The following is a 22500-nucleotide window of genomic DNA, read 5'->3' as shown; positions in this document are numbered from 1 at the left end:
CCAATGCTATCGTTACATGGAGGCACATCCAGCATCGAAAACGCGTAGGTATAATAAATTCTAACTGTATCTCTAATCGTTTTAGGCAAAAGACAAAGTCAAATATTCTATGTTGATATTGTTTTAGAATATTTTACAAAGATGTAAATTTACGATAATAAAATATTCTAATATTCTAATTAGCAATGCTAGGTGTACATACAATATTATTTTTATTATGCGTATATGCCTGTGTATATTTATGTATTGAAATATTAAAAATTCAAATACTTTTTAGGTTTTACAAATTATAGGTGAATCTGGTTCTTCTAATTCAGATTCAGAGGATACCCCACTGGTAGCTCCTCTTTCGATCAGTCCAGATCATTCAGATATGACATGCAGATATTATGTGATCTATGATAAGATAGAAATGGGTCAAATGGCATCCATCTTTTTCAACAAATTTGGCACTACTTTATTTTACTTATGTTTTGCTGTATATTTATATGGAGATTTAAGCATTTATAGTGCGGCAGTTGCAAAGTCACTAGCAGATGTTGCCTGCACTTATCTGCCAAAAAATCTTACGTGCAACGACACCATACCAGATACTGAATTTTGTTGGGAAGGTTCTACGTTTAATCGATTGGATGCATATAGAGTGTTCCTGGTATGTTATAATTTTATGTAAAATTTTATTATTTTTGATATTCATTTTGGTGCTTTACTTTTGTTTGCTCTATCAAATTCATCATAATTTTATCAAAATCCAAGTCAAATTAGCGCGACAATTACACTATTGTGATTGTTCTGTTAATTTTATTTTCAGACTACATTTGTATTATCGTTGGGCCCATTTGTATTTTTTAACGTACAAAAGACCAAATATCTTCAACTATTGACTTCGGTAATGCGATGGATCGCATTCACCGTAATGATCGTGTACGCTTTGAAGAATCTTTTGGTACATGGTCCTCGTGGTGATCCACCTATTGCGAGTTTAACCGGTAAGCTGGAAGATCAATAGAACGATAATCAATAATTGTCAATTTATAATTCTTTGCTAAATAGATCTTAATGCTATTATTAGATATAGGTAGAACATAATCGTGAATAAGCGAAGTAATATTATTAATTGTTGTTTTAGGAATTCCTAGTCTTTTTGGCGCTTGCGTTTACTCTTTCATGTGTCATCATTCATTACCAGCTCTGGTTGCACCCATAACAAACAAGTCTAAATTAAATCGATTTTTAGCTCTCGATTATACTCTAATCGCTCTCTTTTATTTATTATTGGCTTTAACAGGTATCTTTGCCTTTGATCGTTTGGATGATCTGTATACTTTGGATTTTGGGCCACGTGGTTCCGGTGACTGTTCCAAGAGTGAAAATATTTTCATGCTTCTCGTGGAATATTTCTTAGCGCTTTTCCCCGTATTTACTCTAAGTACCAATTTTCCCATCATAGCGATTACTCTTCGAAATAATTTGCAGTCGCTTTTTTTAAAGGAGGATACATCTTATAATTTATGTCTTCAGAAACTTGTCTTCCCCGTCTTAGCGGTAATACCACCGTATCTGATCGCAATGATTACCAAAGATCTGTCGATATTAGTTGGTATTACAGGATCGTATGCCGGAGCAGGAATTCAGTATTTAATACCTACTTTTTTGGTTTATTACGCCAGGCAAAAAACTAACAAAATTATCGGTCTCGGAGTCGTTAACAAATTTGCAAGTCCTTTCTCAGGCAGGTGTTGGCTTATTTTTGTTATAGTATGGGCCAATGCTTGTATGATTTTAGTGTCGGTCAATTTCGTACAAATACACTTTCAATCTTCTTGGGTTAGTTAATAATAAAAAAGAAAAAAAATATTTATATTATTATAATCAAAAGAAAAGAGAACGTCATTTTTACGCTAAATAAGTAAATCGCTAAAAATATCGTGATACAAACGCAGGATATTTACAAAAATTATGTATTTTCATTTACGTTTAAAAATTTAATAGTAAAAGTATGAATAACTTTATCAAAGTAACGATCGGCCGATATTGTTGAGTACTACGGATATTGAACGACGGTGACCGAAGCAATAGATAGGAATTGAGAGCGATGGTTATTACAATGTGTAAAGTGACCGATTCACGATATGTGAAATCTTAAAGTGAAATAAACGATCCAAGATGATCGTTATTTGGCGGGATACGCTCACACGTGCATATGTCGAGCTGATAATACTTTGGTATACACCAGTTTTCACGACTGGTTCGTAGTCGGGTCCCGTCGTGACGCCGGTCATGGGGATTCGAAAGAATACACGTATATATATATATATATATATATATATATATATATATTGTAATATATGTATATATATATATATATATGTATCATTATATTGTTGACGTGTTATTCTAAACACGTTATTTGCGATAAATATCATCACATGCCTCGGTAGTCGAAAGGATAAGATGCCTGCCCGGTAAGGGAGATCCAGGTTCGATTCCTGGTTGAGGTGGTATTTTTTCGCAAAATAATTACGAGTTTTCACGACTGGTTCGTGGTCGGGCCCTGTCGTGACGCACACCTTCCCTTCTTATTTGCGTGTACGTACAAACACACATACATGCGTATCGCATACGTACAGACACGCACTATGCATACACTCATATATGTATACGTGCGCGTATGTATAGATCGTACAGGTCATGCGTATATACAGGAGTCAAATATTGGATAAGCTTAGCTATACAGGATACAATAATATTATTCGTCTTTATACGTATATTTTACGTTTCTAGTGTTATCCCGGGATAGATGTGCGTGATTTCTTTATTAGGAGTAAAGTTCTAAAGACATTACATTGTATTTATATCTTTTCTTTATACAGTAAAATTTTTATATCTTTTTTATAATGAAGTAAATTTATAATGAACGTTAGCATGCGAAGTAATAATAGCAATAGCAAAAGTGTGATGTTGTAACTTGTTCTTTTTGAGATTGTATTTTTATACAAGATATGTATAAAACTGCCAAAAGGTATTCGCAGCATGTTCGTCACATCTGTGTACCTGTGCAAGTGTAGCGTACAATGAAGAATATCGCGAGTATGTGCATATATGCAAATATATGATATGTATGTGTATATATATATATATATATATATATATATATATATATATATATATTTTCCAAGAGCCATTGAAATGAATAATAATAAATAATTGATTATACAAGTCTTTCTGCCGATTTATTTGCACCGATATATACATATACACACATTTCTACATACACACACATTTCTTGTATATTTATTACAAACTCTGAGATCCATATGGGATAAATCTTAACGCTTAAGATAGATTTCTCTTCAAGATTTCAACGATACCAAATAGCATGATAAAAGCGAGATATTTTTGAATAAAGTTTTACATCCCTGATCAAGTGGATTAGTGTAAAATGCGTCACAATCGCCTTTGTGCATAAGAACATCTGTAAAAATCTTGAATGTATTATTAAATAGCTTCTTTACGTATATTTATGATAACGGACTCTACTACACAACAATAACAACAACAATAATAATAATAATAAAAATAAAAAAGATGAACCCTTATTCATTTGGAATCGTTTGGTTAAATTATCTCATTCCAATACTTCGTGTTTGTTTTTGGATAAAGTCGAATGCGATACATGTGCAGTTGTGCAATTATGTTACAAAGATTATGCTCGATTAATTTTCAATAAGAAACGAAAATTTGGCGTGTTGTATTTTAAAATTTCGAAAGAAACGTTATATGGCTGTAATGTGAAGAATGTGTCGTATGTATACAAACGTAAGTGAACACTTTGGAGTGAATATATAATTGGCTCCATTTCATACCCTGCACTATTTAGAGTGTGCATGTGTGCATGCATGCTCGCACACGTACGCGCACGCACACATACATTTTCACAATAAATGTATTTTCGTGTATTCATACGATTTGATTTCTCCCTTTGATTTCCAACTTAAGCTCATTAGATCAGAAATTCGTATATGAAGTAAGATTATAAGGCCTGAATTTCTCTCATCTTCATTCGTTGCAACTTCGTTCATCTTTTCTTTTCTGTAACGTAGAGAGATAAAGAAGAAAGATGAATCATGCAAGAGGTTGAATTAAAAAGAACAAGCCTAATGAGAGAGGTGACGGATATCTTTCCATCCCAGTTGATTTCAACATTCTGACATTCTTGTATTAAGTATCCTTTCCTCTCATTCTTTGACATTGCGATTAGTATAGATGCATCTATCTATTAATATATAATGTTATCAACGTCACATCTTGCAAGCTTACTTTTTTTCAACTGACAATGAGCTTAATATGAGATTAGATTTTGAGATATGTCTTCGTGTTTCGGTATTAATTTAAAATGTATAACGATGTATAACGTATAACACAGGTAATTAGTGCTTGATATATCGTTGCTTTACTTCTTCTTTTTGATCAATTCAATAAGTCAACAGCATATACAAAAACGAGAACGCACGTTATGTCATGTATCATCATATTTGTGACAATCCGAGTTTATTCACGTGTAAAAGAGAGCACAGAGAGTAACTATATTTGATACATCTCGTAAATATTAGCGTTTGCAGAAAACTTTATAGACTTTGAATCAAAATTCGATGTAAAGAGAGAAGAGATTGTGCAAAAGAAAACAAGGACTTAATCTAGTCATTGATGAAACGATGAGACAATCCGTACGTCAAGTAATACTGATGATGTAACATGCTCTCTTTTTCCTTCGTATAAATTAGACAATTATTCGTAATTATTTAAATATGGGCAATGCGTATCTTCGTGACCCACACACTCTATCACTGGATCGTGCGCACTGTCCCACATTCCCGGACCACATTGTCGGCACAGTCCGGCCAACGTGCAAGGTAAACGCACAAGCTGACGAAAATGATGAAGCAGACCTCGTGCCTTTCGAAGTATAACGTTCCCGTCCATGTACATGGCCAGTGAACTGAAATGCAGTAACATTTCGTCCGTTCGAAGATCCTGAGCAATCACATCGTCCGCGTAAACGCACATTATAGCGAGGCAAAGAAACAAGTGAAAATGATCCGTCAGGTAATTGACCCAGCAGGCTTCCCACATTACCAATGCAATCTCGGTTGAGAATTCTCTTTTCAAACATCTGTAACGAGAAAAAAAGAGGGTAAGTGGATAAAACGCGAAATTATATACGAGAGCAATGCCGCGAATAAAATTTTTGCCATTACACACGAGATACATATATACGCATGAAACATAATTGGTACGTACAAGAGTATCCATCGATGACAAAACAGAAGCTCTAAAGCATCCGTGTGTTTTTCAAGATGCGCATAAAAATCTGGAACCATGATTCTTACTAATTCTCGGAGATAGCATAGATTTCTGTCCATATCCGTATCGGTCGGAGTACATACAGCTACCGATCTTTGCATCAAACCCGCGAAACACCAAAAAGCTTCGATTTCGGAGTTGAGTTCTGCCAATAAAGGTGCCAGGAGATCGGACATCCCTTGAGTGTAACCCAAGCGGCAGTTGTATACCGCGTAATTGAGTAAAATATTCCTGCGAGAGATACGGAAGAAAAAGAAAAAAAGTGACAATGTGCACACAGGTAACACACGCATAGATATGACGCGATAGTATAAATTCGGCAATTGAGAAGAGCAGGGACGAAACCTTCATCAAAGATTCATTTCGACACTTACTTCATTACTTCGATGTTGGGATTACCCTCACCGGCATAATATGGATTAGCTCTATCCGTGCGGACAACATCTTTCTCCACTATGCACACGACGTTACGCCAGAAACGCTCGGCCTGTTCAGGATTCATGTTCAGTCTGCGTTTCTCTATCTCTTCGTATTCCTGCCGTCTAATGGCATCGATCTGTTCTCTGTCCTCGTAGGTGCTTTGATAAGAGTAACAGTGTAACAGAAAGGGCCAAACGATCTTTCGTAGCGCCGGTTCCAGACCCCCGAAAAAGATCCCTTTACGAAGAGCAAGATCATCCTCCACTTGGCCTCGTTCATTCAATAAATCCTTCCAGGCTAACGATGTGATCATCGGCACTTGACCTTCCTCGGGATGTAATTCGTCTCGGCTCACTTCCGGCCGGCATACCATGAAGTGCCTGTGCGACGTGTGACGTAAATATCGTAAATATCATTATTCGGCAGAGAATAATGAAATTTGCAATTTTATATTCTAATTATCTGACCTATACGGCAAAGTCTCTTCCGTGTCCGCGTTCAAGCGCGGATAAAGCAATTGATGCCATTGGTGTAGAGTGGCGGCTAGCCGGTCCAAACCGCCATGATGGAAATGCAAAATCTTATACTGGCTCTCTCTGCTCGCCACGACCAATTGGCCGCTGGTGCAAGCAGGATCGGCGAAGAACAGTCTCAAGGATCGCATTTCGCTGAGGTCCACCGAAAATCTTCTACATCGATGCGCTCTACGCAGTGTCACGGGCGAAGCGGTTGCGCTCTCAGGAAAGACAAGATTGTGTTGCAAAGCTAGAAGTTCCGGGGACCTCATCCACGACGGCATCTCCTCGGCTATACAAACAACAAGGTCTTCAACCTAATATCGCTAATAGCAACCGCGGTCGGGAACTGCCCGCGGTTACGTCCAACTATGTTTTTTTTTCTTTTTTTTTTTTTACGTACCATCGGTAGGTACCGAGATTGACAGGCTGCACGTCGAAGTTAACGACAAGCTGCGACTCTTGATGCTCGCATCATCGCGGAAGGAGAAGCGTGCCGGTTCTTCGTCAACGCTTCTCGCGTCGATCTCGTTAAAGTCTCGCTCTTTCAAATCTCTGTTCTCGTTGCTCGACTCTACCAAATCCGTATCCAGGCGATTTTCAATATCGCAAGTCTTGATATTGTCGTCGTTGCGATTCACCATGCCTGGATTTCGATGACGTGGATACTCGTAGCTGTAGCTGGAACCAGAACCGGAACCGGAACAGACGCGTTCGCAATCTCCGCAATTGACGGGTTCCTTCGCCTCCAAACATCCGTCCAATTTCCCATTTCCATTATCATTTTCGGTATCGTTTTCATTCTCGTTCTCGTTTTCGAGCTCGTATCTCACGTCCGAAATGTTACGCGAATCACCATGAACTTTTTCAGGGATTCGGGAATGGGAGAACATCGGATCATCGTCTCGATGCACGGCAACGTTCCTAGCACTCAGATTCTCCAAGGCGGTAGGATGTTTGCGCAACGTGCTATTCGGTATCCAACTTAGGTGCAGGGTCGGCAAGTTTGAATTCTTGTTTAACTTGCAAGTTATAGTCAAATACCCGGGATGATGTACCACGTCGGCATATTGTCTCATTAACGTCGGAGGATGCACGCAAACGTTATTTTTGCAAAATAACGCTTCGCCATCCTGATAGATGACACGTCGATTGTCCTGACCGCATTCGCCGAGGATGTAGTTGCTCGCTTTCCTCAAAATATTCGGCAGAGGCATCGTCGTGTTATCGTAATTAGACAGGTAGTCGACCGTTATGTCATCAGTTTTCGCTGTAAAAAAAAAAGCACTGGTATTCGACAGAAGAAAACGAGTATTCGGAACGATTAGATTGATTTTTTTTTCTCTTTCTTCTACAGAACAAATTTAAAAATCTACCTCAAAAAGAGCTCCGAGTGTTCATAAAAGTTCAATTTAAACTTATATTCGCGACTTATTCGCCGCAACCCTTTTGCCTCTGAAAATTCCAAATACGATTCGGGCTGGGGCTATCTTTGTTTACCAAGTGTTGAAATTGCGATCGACGTTGTGAACAAAGCCAACCGACGGAGAAAAATCCAGGACGGAGAGTGAGCATAGTCGGATGAGCAAAAAACAACGGATTTAGGATGTAATCGTGCTTCGAAGTCCCATGAAGAATCGAACTAGTCCTTTCGCATGATCACAGGATACGCACACGCTTGCGCACGCTATGGCGTTATCGTTTCAATTAGCCTCGTTACATATGGAGCATCGATAATGCGTATCCGTGTCGCGATAGTGTGCACATCCCGTCGTCGGGTTCCGGATTCCACGATAATGCAGCCGCGAAGTCTAGACCAAAATCGCGAGACTTTATCGCCATTCTTTACCGAGAGGAGTCCTCGAGAGCTTCCAATATCTCGATCGGGTTAGCGGCTTTGAAACAGAGTTTTCTCAGAATGCATGCGAGATCGCGGATGCAAATTGAGAACGAGATTATCGGCACGACAATCAACGTTCTCGTCTCTAAACCGTTAATGTTTAAGCGTCACTGCTCGACGCTTGGTATCTAGTGTCTAGTGCGCGGGCGTCGTTGTCGTCGCTACCGCGCAAGTACATCGATTTCGGTGAAATTTGTTAAAATTTATAGAGACGCGACTGCGCGACGCAGTACTCTCGTTTCTTTTTTTTTTTTTTTCCTTTTCATTTCAATTCGTTTCTTTAATGCAAATTCACGATCAGATAAGAGTGATCGTAGCTCATCAACGATACAAAGGAGATGACCGCACAGGTATTCTTATCCGAGATCAATATTTCTGATCGCGGAACTTATCGCCTATCCTACTACCCAACCCGCTGACATTTCGCTATATCTATGATACTTCGTAGACTTCGTTTTCATCGATTATCCACCGTCTTTTCGCGCTATTTGATCACAAGGTACAAAATTATACAACACATATACCGCGCGTTTCGCGGTATAATTCCCTTACTTTTGATCGATCGTTCCCATTCGCGTAATCTTCTTGGCTCCTTTTCTCTCCGTTTCTTTATTCGAAGCTAATCTAGCGAATTGTCAATTGTGGAATTGTCAATGAATTTTAATCGTCTTGGATTAATTAAAAAAATTTGCAGTTATGTGAGTTTCATTGCACTTGAAGCGTGATCCTAATTTGTCAACACATGCGTGACACACATACACACACGCGCGCGCGCGCGCGTACATACATATATACATATGTATGTACACACATACATATACATGTACATACATAACTGTTTCATATATATATATATATATATATATATATATATATGTGTGTATGTGTGTGTTACATAGAGTCTTGTACCCTTTCAAGCAGAGGAGACAGAAAGAGTGCATCAGTAAAGTTCATAATTAAAGAGTATCTTATGATCGTTGCCAAGAGTCAATCCTGCTTTGGGTCCGCGTTTAAGATACGATATCGTGGAATATGCCGAATAATGAAAGTCCTCTTGCAGATATCCGTTTATCAGCAGATGTCCTATGATAGCCTCTGCGGTTTCTCTCGTAAAGTTTGGCACGGGTATGTTAGATACTCGTAACGATGAAGCACCTTTACTGTACCAAGAGTCCAAGAGTTTCACCGCAGTTAGTCGTGTTTCATTCTGCACGGCTTTAGTCATAATCTGATACAATTGTCTGCAATATCGTGTTATGTCAATTTCTTTTTTAACACTAGGCTTTCTGCAATGATCGCACATCTCGGCGCAATCGTTCTCCTTCCAAATTTCTTCAAAGTGAGTCGCTATTAAACTGCGTCTACAAGACGTTTGATCGAGGCAGTATGCCAACACTTTATACAAATTCTGTAGTCCGACTTTATCTTGAAATACCATAGTACTCAATTTCAATACATCTGCCAATCTGTAGAGCACAAGACACACCGATTTCTTGCCGTCTCTACCCGCTCGACCACTTTCCTGATAAAAGTTTTCCATCGATTTTGAAACGCAATGATGAATCACGAATCGCACATCGGGTTTGTCGATGCCTAATCCGAAAGCGATAGTCGCGACTACCGCTTGATACTTGCCCGACATCCATTTGGAGTAGACTTCCGATCGATAATCGGCTTCGAGCATCGCATGATAGCATCCGACTTTGATACCTCTGTTTCTCAAGTCCGTCGTTAATTGCTCCGCATCTTTAATCGTAGTTGTGTAAATTATACCCGATTTGCCGCTAAATCGATTCTTCAACAAATTTTCTATCATCGCGAGGCATGTTTCCTTGTCCGCTGGCTTGCGACGAACCTCGTAGTACAAATTGGGTCTGTTGAACGAAGCTCGTAAAACCAGGCAACCACTAATGTCTAGCATTTTCTGCACATCTACGATGATCTTGGCCGGGGCTGTTGCCGTGAGACCTAGAATCGGTATTCCTGGAAACATGGATTTGAGTATTCCTAAGAATTTGTAATCTGGCCTGAAATCATGACCCCATTGACTGCAACAATGTACTTCATCTATCGCAAAACGATCCAGATGTCCCAACTCGTACGCTTTCTGTAACTTATTCATGAAGCGCGTGGACTTGGCCATATATTCCGGCGTTACATAAATCAATTTGAGAGATGAATTTTTATCCACGAGGGTCGTCATAACCGATTTGACACTCTCCTTGTCGGCCTTTGCGCACAATATATTGGCTTTTACATCGAGTTTACGTAATCCATACAACTGATCCTCCATCAAGGATATCAATGGTGAGATTACTATCGTTATACCTTCGCTGATCACAGCCGGCAACTGATAACATAAACTTTTACCACCACCTGTAGGCATAATCAATATAACATCTTCCTTCGACATGATCGCATTCATAGTCGGTAATTGTAACTCTCGTAATTCTTCTATCTTAAATACATCCTTTAACGTTTTCACGAGTTTCATGGACCAAGGGAAATCTCGATTGCTCCAATTTTTCTTGGACAGAGAAAAACTTTTCTTCAAGAGAGCATCGTCGCGCAATTTCTCTTTGCGTTGCGTCAATATTTCCTTGCGATCTTGCAACTTCTGCAGTTCGTTCTCTATTTGTCGTAGCTCATACTCAATAGCAGCTATCTCATCATCCTCCGTTACTGAAATTTATCGAAGATTATAACACAAATATACGAGCGTTGAAATGTATATACGTCTAATTAGCGTAACGTCATATCGATCAAAAAAACGTAATTTAAACGAGTGACTCTAACGTATGCCACGTGATAGAAAGCGGTGCGACCGCGCCAAGTCTCGGTGAACATTTAGATTGAAATCAGTTAACGCTTCTGTGACATGGAGTTCGACAACGTGTAGAAGAGTAGAGTAGAGAAAAAAGGAAGAGAGGAAGGAGAAAGAAGTACGGTTCTTCAACAATTTCATATCCAACTAACCTTGATACTCGTCCATCGCGATCACATCTTTCGTATCGCTTTCACGAGACATCGCACATTCGATCAGATCCGATCAGATCTTCCTCGTTAAATATCAAGTCGACATATCGCGGAGATAACGCTCATTCGTATAATCCGAACCGAGATACGTTTCTATATCTTTACCTTTCGCTCGATTCTACCTGTACACATTACGCATTATTACGTACGGTATACCGAGCACCGCCCGATCCACCGTTGCTCGTGTACTTTTTATATCGCCTGTCCCTCTTACGAGATATCTGACGCCGGTGCACCGACGAGACCGACAGCGAATTACAAAGCTGCGCTCCGTTTTACGTTAGAGGCACTCGTGGAAAGGATCGTTTCATCTTTGTTGTTCGCGAAATGTTAGGTTAAACAAGGACAAACGATGCTCACGAGCGCTCTGAGCGCGTGAATTAGAACGGAGTTCAAAATAAGCTTGTATACGAGATAATTGGCTGTTTCTCTCGAGCGCTGTTCTCCAGTTTATCGTTACTTTTCTTCCACTATATCTTCTTGGTACATACGTCATCAGGCAAGTAGCGAGGAACGATAAGTTTTGTGCGTACAAGATAAATAAAGAAAAATTTTAAGCTTTCGTCATCATGTTTCGTCAAGTTGCACTACGCGCGTGTCCAACATGGCTCGAAAATAAATTCACATCTATCTATTTTAGGGGTACGTGTCACATATTTTGGCGTCTTGTATCGCTTCCGCGACGCATCGTAGTTGTCACTATACCATTATCACTACAAACACCACGTTTCGCGCCATATCGTTCAGTTTTAATTCGTCCACCTTCATCACTTCTTTTTCTACTTTATATTTTATCACACACACACACACACACACACACACACACACACACACACACACACACACACACACACACACACACACACACACACATTGTGTGTGTATATATATATATATATATATATATATTTATTAATTACGTCGACGAATCACGTTTGCGTACATACGAAAAAATTATGTATCCGTATATAAATTATACATGTCTTTTCTTTCTATGTTTCAGCAAAGAGTATGTCTTCCAATGGTAGATCGCATAGTCAAAGCGTAACAATAGATCATTCCAACATGAAAGTACAAATATTACCAGCGCTTCAAGATAATTATATGTATCTGGTATGTGCTATCATCAATTTTAATATTCGTATAATCTCCGAGTCTTAATAACATGGACACAGATATAGTTCTTTATATGTAACTTCATTATTATCCAATACACAGGAAAATATATAAGAATATTTATATATTCATTAGACATAAAAATGTCACTTGAATAAAATGTTTTATCGATATTCTTATCTTTCCACTTTTCTTCAATATTGTAAAATTTTTTTTTTTTTTTTGAAACTGCAAGATCATCGACGAAGAGACAAAAGAGGCTGCCATCGTAGATCCCGTCGATCCAGAAGCCGTGGCTACAGCTGTCGAACAAAATAATGTCAAGCTAACAAAAGTTTTAACCACTCACCATCACTGGGATCACGCTGGAGGAAATGCCAAATTATTGAAAAACTTTTCCGATGTCATCGTATATGGTGGAGATGAGAGAATAGAAGCCATTAATCGTAAAATTACGCACAATGACACATTCAATATCGGTAGTCTCGCGGTCAAGTGTTTCGCGACACCTTGCCATACGCGTGGGCACATTTGTTACTATATTACAGGAACAGGAGAACATTCGCCATCCGTGTTTACAGGTAAAGATATATGATAGATCAACGATAAGGAAAAAAAAAATATATATATATATATTTTTTCATATTCAACTATTATATACAATATAACAAATCAAGATTTATTGTTCAAAAAGGAGATACGCTTTTCGCCGGAGGCTGCGGGAGATTTTTCGAGGGTACTGCGGATCAAATGTACAGGGCACTCGTCGAAATTCTAGGTTCTTTACCCGAAGAGACGGTGAGTTTCCAAAGTTTGTTCATCGAGTTAATTACAATTCATTATTTTTCAAGCGAGTCATTGTTACACTTTACAGAAGGTATATTGCGGACATGAATATACGGTCAATAATCTCAAATTCGGTTTACATGTGGAACCCGATAACATGGCAATTCAACAAAAATTGGATTGGGTATATATTCAACGCGCTAATAATCTTCCGACAGTGCCTAGCACTATTAAAGACGAAAAGCTAACAAACCCATTTATGAGAGTACACGAACCTTCCGTCATGAAACACACGCAGCAAGACGATCCTGTTCAGACAATGTCGTATCTAAGGTGTGAAAAGGATAGTTTTAAAGCTTAATCTTCGACAAAAATGTTTTTCTCTCAAATATTATCGATTATTTGTGAATTATCAATGTAATATAAATTTAAACAAAAAAGAGGTAGTATATCAATTCGAGTGGTCGAATGAAGTCATTATACACTTTGTAATAAATACAAGTGAATTTTCATCATTTATCATCGTATGTTATTATTTTCTATGTTAACTTTAATCTCGTCTTTAGATTTTTTTCTTTTTTTCTCATATAGATATCTATGCGATGTATGCATTTTTGTGATCAAGATGTTTGTCCGTTTTGTGTGGTGTGTGTATGTGTATATGTGCGCGTGCGTATTTGTGTTGAATTATAACCAGATATGTGAACGATTTATAAATACCTGTACATTCCTTTCCTCAAAAATGCAATTTATTATATCTTATCTATACAAAAATGCAATCATAAATTAATTTCCGTAATCAACACTCACTATTTTACATATTAAGTTACATTCAGTGGCATTTGACAGGGTGCATCTTCAGTCTTTTTATTATATATTTGCATTTCGGCGACATATTTTTCCTTGGATCGCTCATACATATCATAGTATACCTAGAACAATGCAAGGAAAAATGCATTTTCAATCGAAAACAAAAAATATATCAAAAAATATAAATTAACAGTTAAATCATAGTTAAATCTTACCTTTTTATCCTCAGAACTGAGAGATTTCCAAGTAGTCGCAAGTTGTCTGGTAAGTTCTTGCTTACTGGGTTCTGGTTCTCCAGCTAAACGTTCCATTACACGAGGTCTTTGTTCTTGACAAAATTGAAAGAAAGGATTAGCAGGTCTTTTCGGTGCATTTGGATCAGCTTTTGCACCTTTTCTCTTCGCTCCTTTCCTAGGTTTCTCCTCTTTAGCATTATGAGAGGTTCCTTTTCCTCCTTTTTCTGATTTCGAAGTCGCTTGGAACACACTGTTCTCTTCGAGTACACCCATCGGTGCCTCCCGCCAACGATCACCATGTCGATCCAATCGATCAATTAAAAATCTAGGAACGTTACAAACAACCTAACTATGTCGAAACTTAAAATCTCAACAATATAACCTATCACACTAACTTTTTCTCTTTCCGCGTGCGTCGAAGAAGCTTCCTTACTTTTTGAATTCTGTAGATCAGTCTTTCATTCTCCTATCGATTAGAAAATATCACATTGTTGTAAAATGGCTAATGATAATTAAAAATCTTCAAAGTCTTTAAAGATTTTATTATAGAAAAGAGATTTAACCTGTTGTAGGATTTCGCATCTCTCCAACAATAACTGATATTTCCTTTTGTAAACATCAAACTCTTCGGGTTCTACATCGTATTCGGATTCATCGGACATTGTAGGATCAAATTTATAACCAAACAAATATTACGGAGCACAAACAGCCGATACTACAAACGATATGTTCGTTACACCATCGCACACAAATTTATAGAAGACATGAGGTTTGTTCACAGTACTAGAGACACTAATCAGAGAATGGCCACGAAAAAGCAACTTTTGATTGGTCCGCCATCTTTTGACTATTCCCACTTATTTTCAAATAAATTAACTACATTAATCTTAAATTGTAATATAATATTTATAAAACTTTATTTTACATAATTATATTACCAATTTATTAATATATTTATTAATATATTTCCTTTAATATTAACGATTTTAAATTTATTACTATTTATTTTATTTTATTTTTTTTTTCCGCTATTTATCTTTTTCAACACAAAAGAAAAATTAATATAATACTATTATATCACTGTCACACTATAATATTTTTAACTTTTTGATATATAATTATCAAAATCTCTTCTGTGATCCTCTGTGAAATTAATACAATGACAACTATTCACAAAGTTAACGCAGCGAGAGAATCCAAAATTTTTTATTTAAAAATTCTTTATTTAACAATATTTTAATAAGATATCTTTTATTAACTTTGCGCGGCTTTGCACTTTTTTAATGTAACTTTAAGCTTTGAAATGGGTTATTTTCATAAAAAGAAATATTTAGTACAAAAAAATATTACACTAAATAAATTCAAATTTATTACGAACTTTATATTTCGTAAAATTATTTAATATTTTATATAAAAAAAGTAAAGAGAGGATTACCTTTCAAAACAAAAATGCTTCCATGCTTTATTGGTCCACGATGATTGATCCGATCAATGCTGAGACAGAGATCATTGATCTGGATTAGTCTAGAGAAATTTAGAAAGTCTATTGATTACATATTCTTATAGCTTATCTCGAGAGCTTTCTTAAGCACTATAATAACGTTACGTTTCATTGAGTACTTTTTAAGTTATGGAGCTTGAAAGTTACAGTATCGCCGGCGTTATCCATTTACGCATGCGCCTTAATTGGCCGAATCAGTGATCGATCTTGCCTTATAACATAACAAGTACTTAACGAAAAGTAATTTTATTACAGCGTTTTGGAAAGCTCTCGAGTTACAAGTTACAAGAATGTGTAATAAAAAATAGGGGTTTCCATTTAAAAAAACATTAATGACGACTTGATTTTGACAAGGTCATTCAAAATCAAATCCACATTTCCATCATGTGTCTCCTTTCAAGCCATGCAACTTTCGTTCGAAAAATTTTTCCTTAAAATCAATTCGCGAGATAATCGATATCACTTGAAATGACATCCTGTATATAAACAATAGAATTGCAAGTAAAGAGTCAATTTATGAGGAAAATATTTATCGAAATGTGTGCACAGGAAGAATTCAATTCGAATAGTTTTTAAATTATTTTGCACGCCAATTTTAAACTCCACCCATAAGGAATCGGCGTGCAGTGTAGCACGCGTGCTGCTTGATTCATATGAAACAAAAAACGAAATGGATTACTTTTTCGTGAAGCTTACATTATGAATTGAATCTATTTTTAAAGAGAATAGTGCAAAACTGTAAAAAAAAATGGCATCACATAGAAAACGAAAATGTCGATTTTCACATGCTTATTAGGTAAAAAGTATTATTTATATTGACGATACAATTGCAAATAGGGGTTCAATTTAGGAGGAAACTTTAACTAAATGTCTGCACAGGGAGAACACAATCAGATGAATAGTTTTTGAATTACCTTGCATGTCAACTTCAAACTCCACTCATAAGCGGTTGGCGTGCAAAGGAACGCTGCTTGTATTTGTAGTAGACAGTGCGTTGCCGGTCTATGATTTAGACTGATCCTTGAAAAGTCGGAGAACCAGGAAGGTTGCAGGACAACTAAGTATTACCACTACGATTTGAAGTTCGACCATCGCTAGCAACATTTCGCGAAGTTCTGACTCGGTCTCGTTCGTTTCAACAGACAACAGATAATTTCTAGGACAGTCGGCTATTTCACAAACAAAAACGCGAACGCGATATTCACACGGCTTATAGCTAATATCACACGACAAAGAAAATCGAAATGTACAATGCCAACAAGGGCACCGCGAACATGAGGAATGCGCGTGACAAAATGTTATTTTGCGGAACGTATAATGCCAGTAAAGGCACCGCGGGCGCGAAGGAATGTTCGAGACTAGAAAACGCTGAAACAAAGAGAAAACAGGAAAAAGAATACTGAGATGATCGCTCGCGAAAGAAGTGGATCGCCTGAAAACGCACGCTGCGTAGCCACGCGGAACGCTCTCGAATCGCAGAAGATCGCGAGCGACTGCCGCACGCCGAACGCTGATTAAAGATACAACGCAGACTGAAAAGATGCAACGCAGATGAGTATGAAACGCAATCCAGACGAGAATGAAACGTAACGCGGACATGGATAAAACAGAGCGCACGCGAAAGAGAAACGCAGAGAGCGAGACGCGGAACTTTGACGATTGCATAGAACGCGGCTAAAACGCAAAATAAGACGGGACGGAGCAGAACAGACACGGACGCGAATGAAACGCACGCAGATCGGATAAGACATACCCTTGCGAGCGAGAGAGAATCACAGGGCCGCCGCGCGCGAGCGAGAGAGAAAAGCGACGGATCACACGCGAGCGAGAAGGAGGCAGCACATACGCGAGTGAGAAAAAGAGCGAGAACCAGCTGGTCACATGCGAGCGAGAGAGAAGAAACGGGCGCAATAGCGTCTCGCGCGCAGGTGAGAGAGGTGGAGGCGCACAGCGAGCAAGAGGGGCGAGCACCCGGTGCAACAGGCAGAACGCCGCACGTAGTCGCATGATACAGACATGATCGCGACACAGCATAGAATTCGGCACGTACGCGACACTCGACACTACACAGGGCGCGGTCATTCACTCGCCACGGACGACCGCGATGATATCTGGAATTTCTCTCTCTCTGCTAGACGTGTGGCGTCCGGTGGCAAGCACGAAGATTCGCGCTAAAGGCCGTTAGATGCAATGTGGCTGACGGGGAAGAAGACAGAAGTTACCATATTAATCGTGGTATGAGTGTCTGCTTCATCGGTGGACGGCGGGCGCATCAAACGGCGGAGCGGAAGTAGGTGGCAAGGGCGTCACATATTTATCTGAAACAAAGAAACCAAATGGATTATTCTTTGTAAGGTGTATGCCATTAATTGAACCTTTTTTTTTTTTTTTTTTTTTTTTAAAGCGAATAATGCTGAAATGTAAAAATGGTGATATATAGAAAACAAAAATATCCATTTTTGCATGTTGATTATGCATTGAAAAATATATATAAAAACAATATAAATGCAAATAGAAGCTCAATTTATGACAAAAAAGTATTTAACGAAATACTTGCAGGTAAAACTCAATCGGATAAATAGTTTTTGAATTATTTTGCACGGCAATTGTAAATTTTACCTATAAAGAGTCGAAGTGATTATATTGTCGCTTGTATTTATGCGAAGCAAAGTCACTAGTTAAATTTTATTAGCAAGTAATTAGCTAGTTTTCTCCATCTAACCCCCACATAGTTTTTATCCATCTAGATTCCACATAATCTTTCTCATCTAGATTCAACATAGTTTGTTCCATCTAGCGCTCATCAATTATCATTTTTCTTTTCATCTAGGCTTTACAGTTTTTTTCTTCCATCTAGCTTCCACCTAGTTTTTTCTAGTTCTCATCTAGTTTTATTCATCTAGAATTATATAGTTACTTCAATCTAAAATTTACCTAATTTTTCCCATTTAGCACACATTTAGTTTTTCCCATCTAGCCTTCACATAATTTTTTCATTTAGTCTTTTTCTAGTTTTTGTTATCTAGCCCCAACCTGGTTTTTCTCATTAGTTATTACGTAATTTTTCTCATCCAGTTTTCACATAGTTTCTTTTCCATTTTGTTCTATATTGTTTCTACATAGTTTTTCTAGCTCCGTTTGCATACTTGATGAGGCAGTAGCCAAATATGTTTCGAGTATCGTGTGTACTTTTTTGTATATCGTGGGTAGTCAATTTTCAAATGTGTAAGAGTGCTTTTAAACAATGCCTAGCGGTAGGGGGCAGACCATCTGCGAAGATGGGTTGGCGCGCGATGTGGGAAATTGCGGGTGCATCGTCGGCGGCGTATGATGCATGGGGTATAAGCGTGTATTAAATGAAATGATGATGTCACGGGACCCCGTTTTAATGATAAATGTCATGTCTTTATAATTGATACCGCTTTTAAAAATGACCTATCTTTTTAAAGCATGTGGTGGTTGGTTAACTTATGTTTTTGTTGGATAGTAGTAGTGATAGTGGTTTTTTCTTTACCACTTGTTAGTAGATAGGCTGATTTAAGTGGGGCGTTTGAGACTAATTTCTTTTTTTTTTTTTTTTTCTTTTTCTTTTTTTTTTGTTGGGTAATCTAGATGGGGGCTAAATGGGAAAAACTAGATGGAGGTAATATGGAAAAAACTACGTGGGGGCTAGATGAGAAGTATATGGGAAAAATTATGTGAGCTCTAGATGGGAAAAATTATGGGGGGGGCTAGATAGGAAAAATTATGGGAAGAAGATGGGAAAAACTATGTGGGAACTAGGTGGGAAAAATAATGTGGGGAGAAGATGGAAAAAACTATTTGGAAACTAGATGGGAAAAATTATATGGGTAGATGGGAAAAACTATGTGGGAATGAGATGGGAATAATTATGTGGGAACGAGATGGGAAAAACTATGTGGAGACTATATGAGAAAATATATGTGGCAAGAAGATGGGAAAAACTATGTGGGGAGTAGATGGGAAAAACTATATTGGAAGAAGATGGGAAAAAAAAATTATGTGGGAAGAAGATGGGAAAAATTATGTGAGGACTAGATAAGAAAATTATGTGAAAACCAGATGGGGAAAAAAAAAATTATGTGTGTGCTAGATGGGAAAACTGGATGTGGTAATAAGGGAAAGATTATGTGTGTGCTAGATGGGAAAGACTATGTAGGGACACGATGGGAAAACCTAGATATGATAATTAGACGGGGTGATATTAAAAAAAAAAAAAAAAGAAAAAAAAAATTTTATGTGGGTGTTAGAGGAGAAACATTATATCAGACATTTTTATTCTTTTGGCACTTTTTTCTTTAAAACTTGCGAATTGCAGTGGTTAGTTATCATTTCGTTTCTCATTGTTTCATGTTTTCACGGATGAGGATTATTTGAGGTTGTTGAAAAATCATGTTTTTTTTTTTTTTTTTTTGCTTGTTGGTTGTGTTTTGGGTAACCTAATTGACTCGTCCTAACCAATATATGAAAGGTTAGGTCGAGATGGTTAGGTTAGGTTAGGTTAGGTTAGGTTAGGTTAGGTTAGGTTAGGTTAGGTTAGGTTAGGTTAGGTTAGGTTAGGTTAGGTTAGGTTAGGTTAGGTTAGGTTAGGTTAGGTTAGGTTAGGTTAGGTTAGGTTAGGTTAGGTTAGGTTAGGTTAGGTTAGGTTAGGTTAGGTTAGGTTAGGTTAGGTTAGGTTAGGTTAGGTTAGGTTAGGTTAGGTTAGGTTAGGTTAGGTTAGGTTAGGTTAGGTTAGGTTAGGTTAGGTTAGGTTAGGTTAGGTTAGGTTAGGTTAGGTTAGGTTAGGTTAGGTTAGGTTAGGTTAGGTTAGGTTAGGTTAGGTTAGGTTAGGTTAGGTTAGGTTAGGTTAGGTTAGGTTAGGTTAGGTTAGGTTAGGTTAGGTTAGGTTAGGTTAGGTTAGGTTAGGTTAGGTTAGGTTAGGTTAGGTTAGGTTAGGTTAGGTTAGGTTAGGTTAGGTTAGGTTAGGTTAGGTTAGGTTAGGTTAGGTTAGGTTAGGTTAGGTTAGGTTAGGTTAGGTTAGGTTAGGTTAGGTTAGGTTAGGTTAGGTTAGGTTAGGTTAGGTTAGGTTAGGTTAGGTTAGGTTAGGTTAGGTTAGGTTAGGTTAGGTTAGGTTAGGTTAGGTTAGGTTAGGTTAGGTTAGGTTAGGTTAGGTTAGGTTAGGTTAGGTTAGGTTAGGTTAGGTTAGGTTAGGTTAGGTTAGGTTAGGTTAGGTTAGGTTAGGTTAGGTTAGGTTAGGTTAGGTTAGGTTAGGTTAGGTTAGGTTAGGTTAGGTTAGGTTAGGTTAGGTTAGGTTAGGTTAGGTTAGGTTAGGTTAGGTTAGGTTAGGTTAGGTTAGGTTAGGTTAGGTTAGGTTAGGTTAGGTTAGGTTAGGTTAGGTTAGGTTAGGTTAGGTTAGGTTAGGTTAGGTTAGGTTAGGTTAGGTTAGGTTAGGTTAGGTTAGGTTAGGTTAGGTTAGGTTAGGTTAGGTTAGGTTAGGTTAGGTTAGGTTAGGTTAGGTTAGGTTAGGTTAGGTTAGGTTAGGTTAGGTTAGGTTAGGTTAGGTTAGGTTAGGTTAGGTTAGGTTAGGTTAGGTTAGGTTAGGTTAGGTTAGGTTAGGTTAGGTTAGGTTAGGTTAGGTTAGGTTAGGTTAGGTTAGGTTAGGTTAGGTTAGGTTAGGTTAGGTTAGGTTAGGTTAGGTTAGGTTAGGTTAGGTTAGGTTAGGTTAGGTTAGGTTAGGTTAGGTTAGGTTAGGTTAGGTTAGGTTAGGTTAGGTTAGGTTAGGTTAGGTTAGGTTAGGTTAGGTTAGGTTAGGTTAGGTTAGGTTAGGTTAGGTTAGGTTAGGTTAGGTTAGGTTAGGTTAGGTTAGGTTAGGTTAGGTTAGGTTAGGTTAGGTTAGGTTAGGTTAGGTTAGGTTAGGTTAGGTTAGGTTAGGTTAGGTTAGGTTAGGTTAGGTTAGGTTAGGTTAGGTTAGGTTAGGTTAGGTTAGGTTAGGTTAGGTTAGGTTAGGTTAGGTTAGGTTAGGTTAGGTTAGGTTAGGTTAGGTTAGGTTAGGTTAGGTTAGGTTAGGTTAGGTTAGGTTAGGTTAGGTTAGGTTAGGTTAGGTTAGGTTAGGTTAGGTTAGGTTAGGTTAGGTTAGGTTAGGTTAGGTTAGGTTAGGTTAGGTTAGGTTAGGTTAGGTTAGGTTAGGTTAGGTTAGGTTAGGTTAGGTTAGGTTAGGTTAGGTTAGGTTAGGTTAGGTTAGGTTAGGTTAGGTTAGGTTAGGTTAGGTTAGGTTAGGTTAGGTTAGGTTAGGTTAGGTTAGGTTAGGTTAGGTTAGGTTAGGTTAGGTTAGGTTAGGTTAGGTTAGGTTAGGTTAGGTTAGGTTAGGTTAGGTTAGGTTAGGTTAGGTTAGGTTAGGTTAGGTTAGGTTAGGTTAGGTTAGGTTAGGTTAGGTTAGGTTAGGTTAGGTTAGGTTAGGTTAGGTTAGGTTAGGTTAGGTTAGGTTAGGTTAGGTTAGGTTAGGTTAGGTTAGGTTAGGTTAGGTTAGGTTAGGTTAGGTTAGGTTAGGTTAGGTTAGGTTAGGTTAGGTTAGGTTAGGTTAGGTTAGGTTAGGTTAGGTTAGGTTAGGTTAGGTTAGGTTAGGTTAGGTTAGGTTAGGTTAGGTTAGGTTAGGTTAGGTTAGGTTAGGTTAGGTTAGGTTAGGTTAGGTTAGGTTAGGTTAGGTTAGGTTAGGTTAGGTTAGGTTAGGTTAGGTTAGGTTAGGTTAGGTTAGGTTAGGTTAGGTTAGGTTAGGTTAGGTTAGGTTAGGTTAGGTTAGGTTAGGTTAGGTTAGGTTAG

At 38.0% G+C, this 22500-nt stretch overlaps 5 protein-coding genes across 12 annotated transcripts in view; 2 read left to right on the top strand and 3 right to left on the bottom strand.

Moving 5' to 3' along the window:
• LOC148936686 (putative sodium-coupled neutral amino acid transporter 12) overlaps positions 1–3222 on the top strand; it is a 3818-nt gene extending 596 nt beyond the window's left edge. The window contains exons 3-6 of the mRNA XM_011641167.3: positions 1–44; positions 278–652; positions 812–989; positions 1130–3222. The exon at positions 1–44 is cut by the window's left edge and continues 41 nt beyond it. Of these exons, the coding sequence (XP_011639469.2) occupies positions 1–44; positions 278–652; positions 812–989; positions 1130–1836 (1304 nt within the window). The 3' untranslated portion in view covers positions 1837–3222. The remainder of the gene's footprint in view (positions 45–277; positions 653–811; positions 990–1129) is intronic.
• TBC1D16 (TBC1 domain family member 16) lies at positions 3208–11316 on the bottom strand. The gene is made up of 6 exons (XM_089077020.1): positions 11176–11316; positions 6703–7569; positions 6252–6591; positions 5739–6164; positions 5302–5595; positions 3208–5173 (listed from the first exon to the last, which is right to left on the bottom strand). Exons 1-6 carry the CDS (start codon positions 11225–11227, stop codon positions 4789–4791), a joined length of 2364 nt encoding a protein of 787 aa, XP_088933146.1. The 5' UTR covers positions 11228–11316; the 3' UTR covers positions 3208–4788.
• Positions 5171–13654, top strand: LOC105428720 (hydroxyacylglutathione hydrolase, mitochondrial). 5 transcript variants are annotated; one of them, XM_089077027.1, is made up of 5 exons: positions 5171–5194; positions 12239–12348; positions 12587–12932; positions 13046–13149; positions 13226–13654. In XM_089077027.1, exons 2-5 carry the CDS (start codon positions 12247–12249, stop codon positions 13496–13498), a joined length of 825 nt encoding a protein of 274 aa, XP_088933153.1. In that variant the 5' UTR covers positions 5171–5194; positions 12239–12246; the 3' UTR covers positions 13499–13654. The 5 variants fall into 5 exon arrangements, with proteins under 5 accessions (XP_088933153.1, XP_011639474.2, XP_011639475.1 ...); XM_011641172.3 differs by lacking the exon at positions 5171–5194 and adding an exon at positions 8407–8549; XM_011641173.3 differs by lacking the exon at positions 5171–5194 and adding an exon at positions 10946–11141.
• On the bottom strand, positions 9140–11731 carry LOC148936685 (ATP-dependent DNA helicase Q1). The gene is made up of 2 exons (XM_089077022.1): positions 11596–11731; positions 9140–10881 (listed from the first exon to the last, which is right to left on the bottom strand). Exons 1-2 carry the CDS (start codon positions 11729–11731, stop codon positions 9140–9142), a joined length of 1878 nt encoding a protein of 625 aa, XP_088933148.1.
• Positions 13655–13864: 210 nt separating the features above from the next.
• On the bottom strand, positions 13865–17228 carry LOC105428719 (uncharacterized). Of its 4 annotated transcripts, none has more exons than XM_011641169.3 (6): positions 16599–17228; positions 15619–15707; positions 14747–14898; positions 14579–14649; positions 14163–14508; positions 13865–14069 (listed from the first exon to the last, which is right to left on the bottom strand). In XM_011641169.3, the coding sequence occupies exons 3-6, from the start codon at positions 14843–14845 to the stop codon at positions 13959–13961; spliced, it is 627 nt and encodes a 208-aa protein (XP_011639471.1). In that variant the 5' UTR covers positions 14846–14898; positions 15619–15707; positions 16599–17228; the 3' UTR covers positions 13865–13958. The 4 variants fall into 4 exon arrangements, with proteins under 4 accessions (XP_011639471.1, XP_088933155.1, XP_088933154.1 ...); XM_089077029.1 differs by having other exon boundaries at positions 15619–15677; XM_089077028.1 differs by lacking the exon at positions 16599–17228 and having other exon boundaries at positions 15619–15769.
• Between the last annotated feature and the right edge of the window lie 5272 nt (positions 17229–22500).

This window comes from Pogonomyrmex barbatus, unplaced genomic scaffold, assembly GCF_055798465.1.
Source record: "Pogonomyrmex barbatus isolate J1 unplaced genomic scaffold, ASM5579846v1 scaffold2, whole genome shotgun sequence".
NCBI classification, from domain to species: Eukaryota; Metazoa; Arthropoda; class Insecta; order Hymenoptera; family Formicidae; genus Pogonomyrmex; species Pogonomyrmex barbatus.
This window is presented reverse-complemented; position numbering and strand designations above follow the sequence as displayed.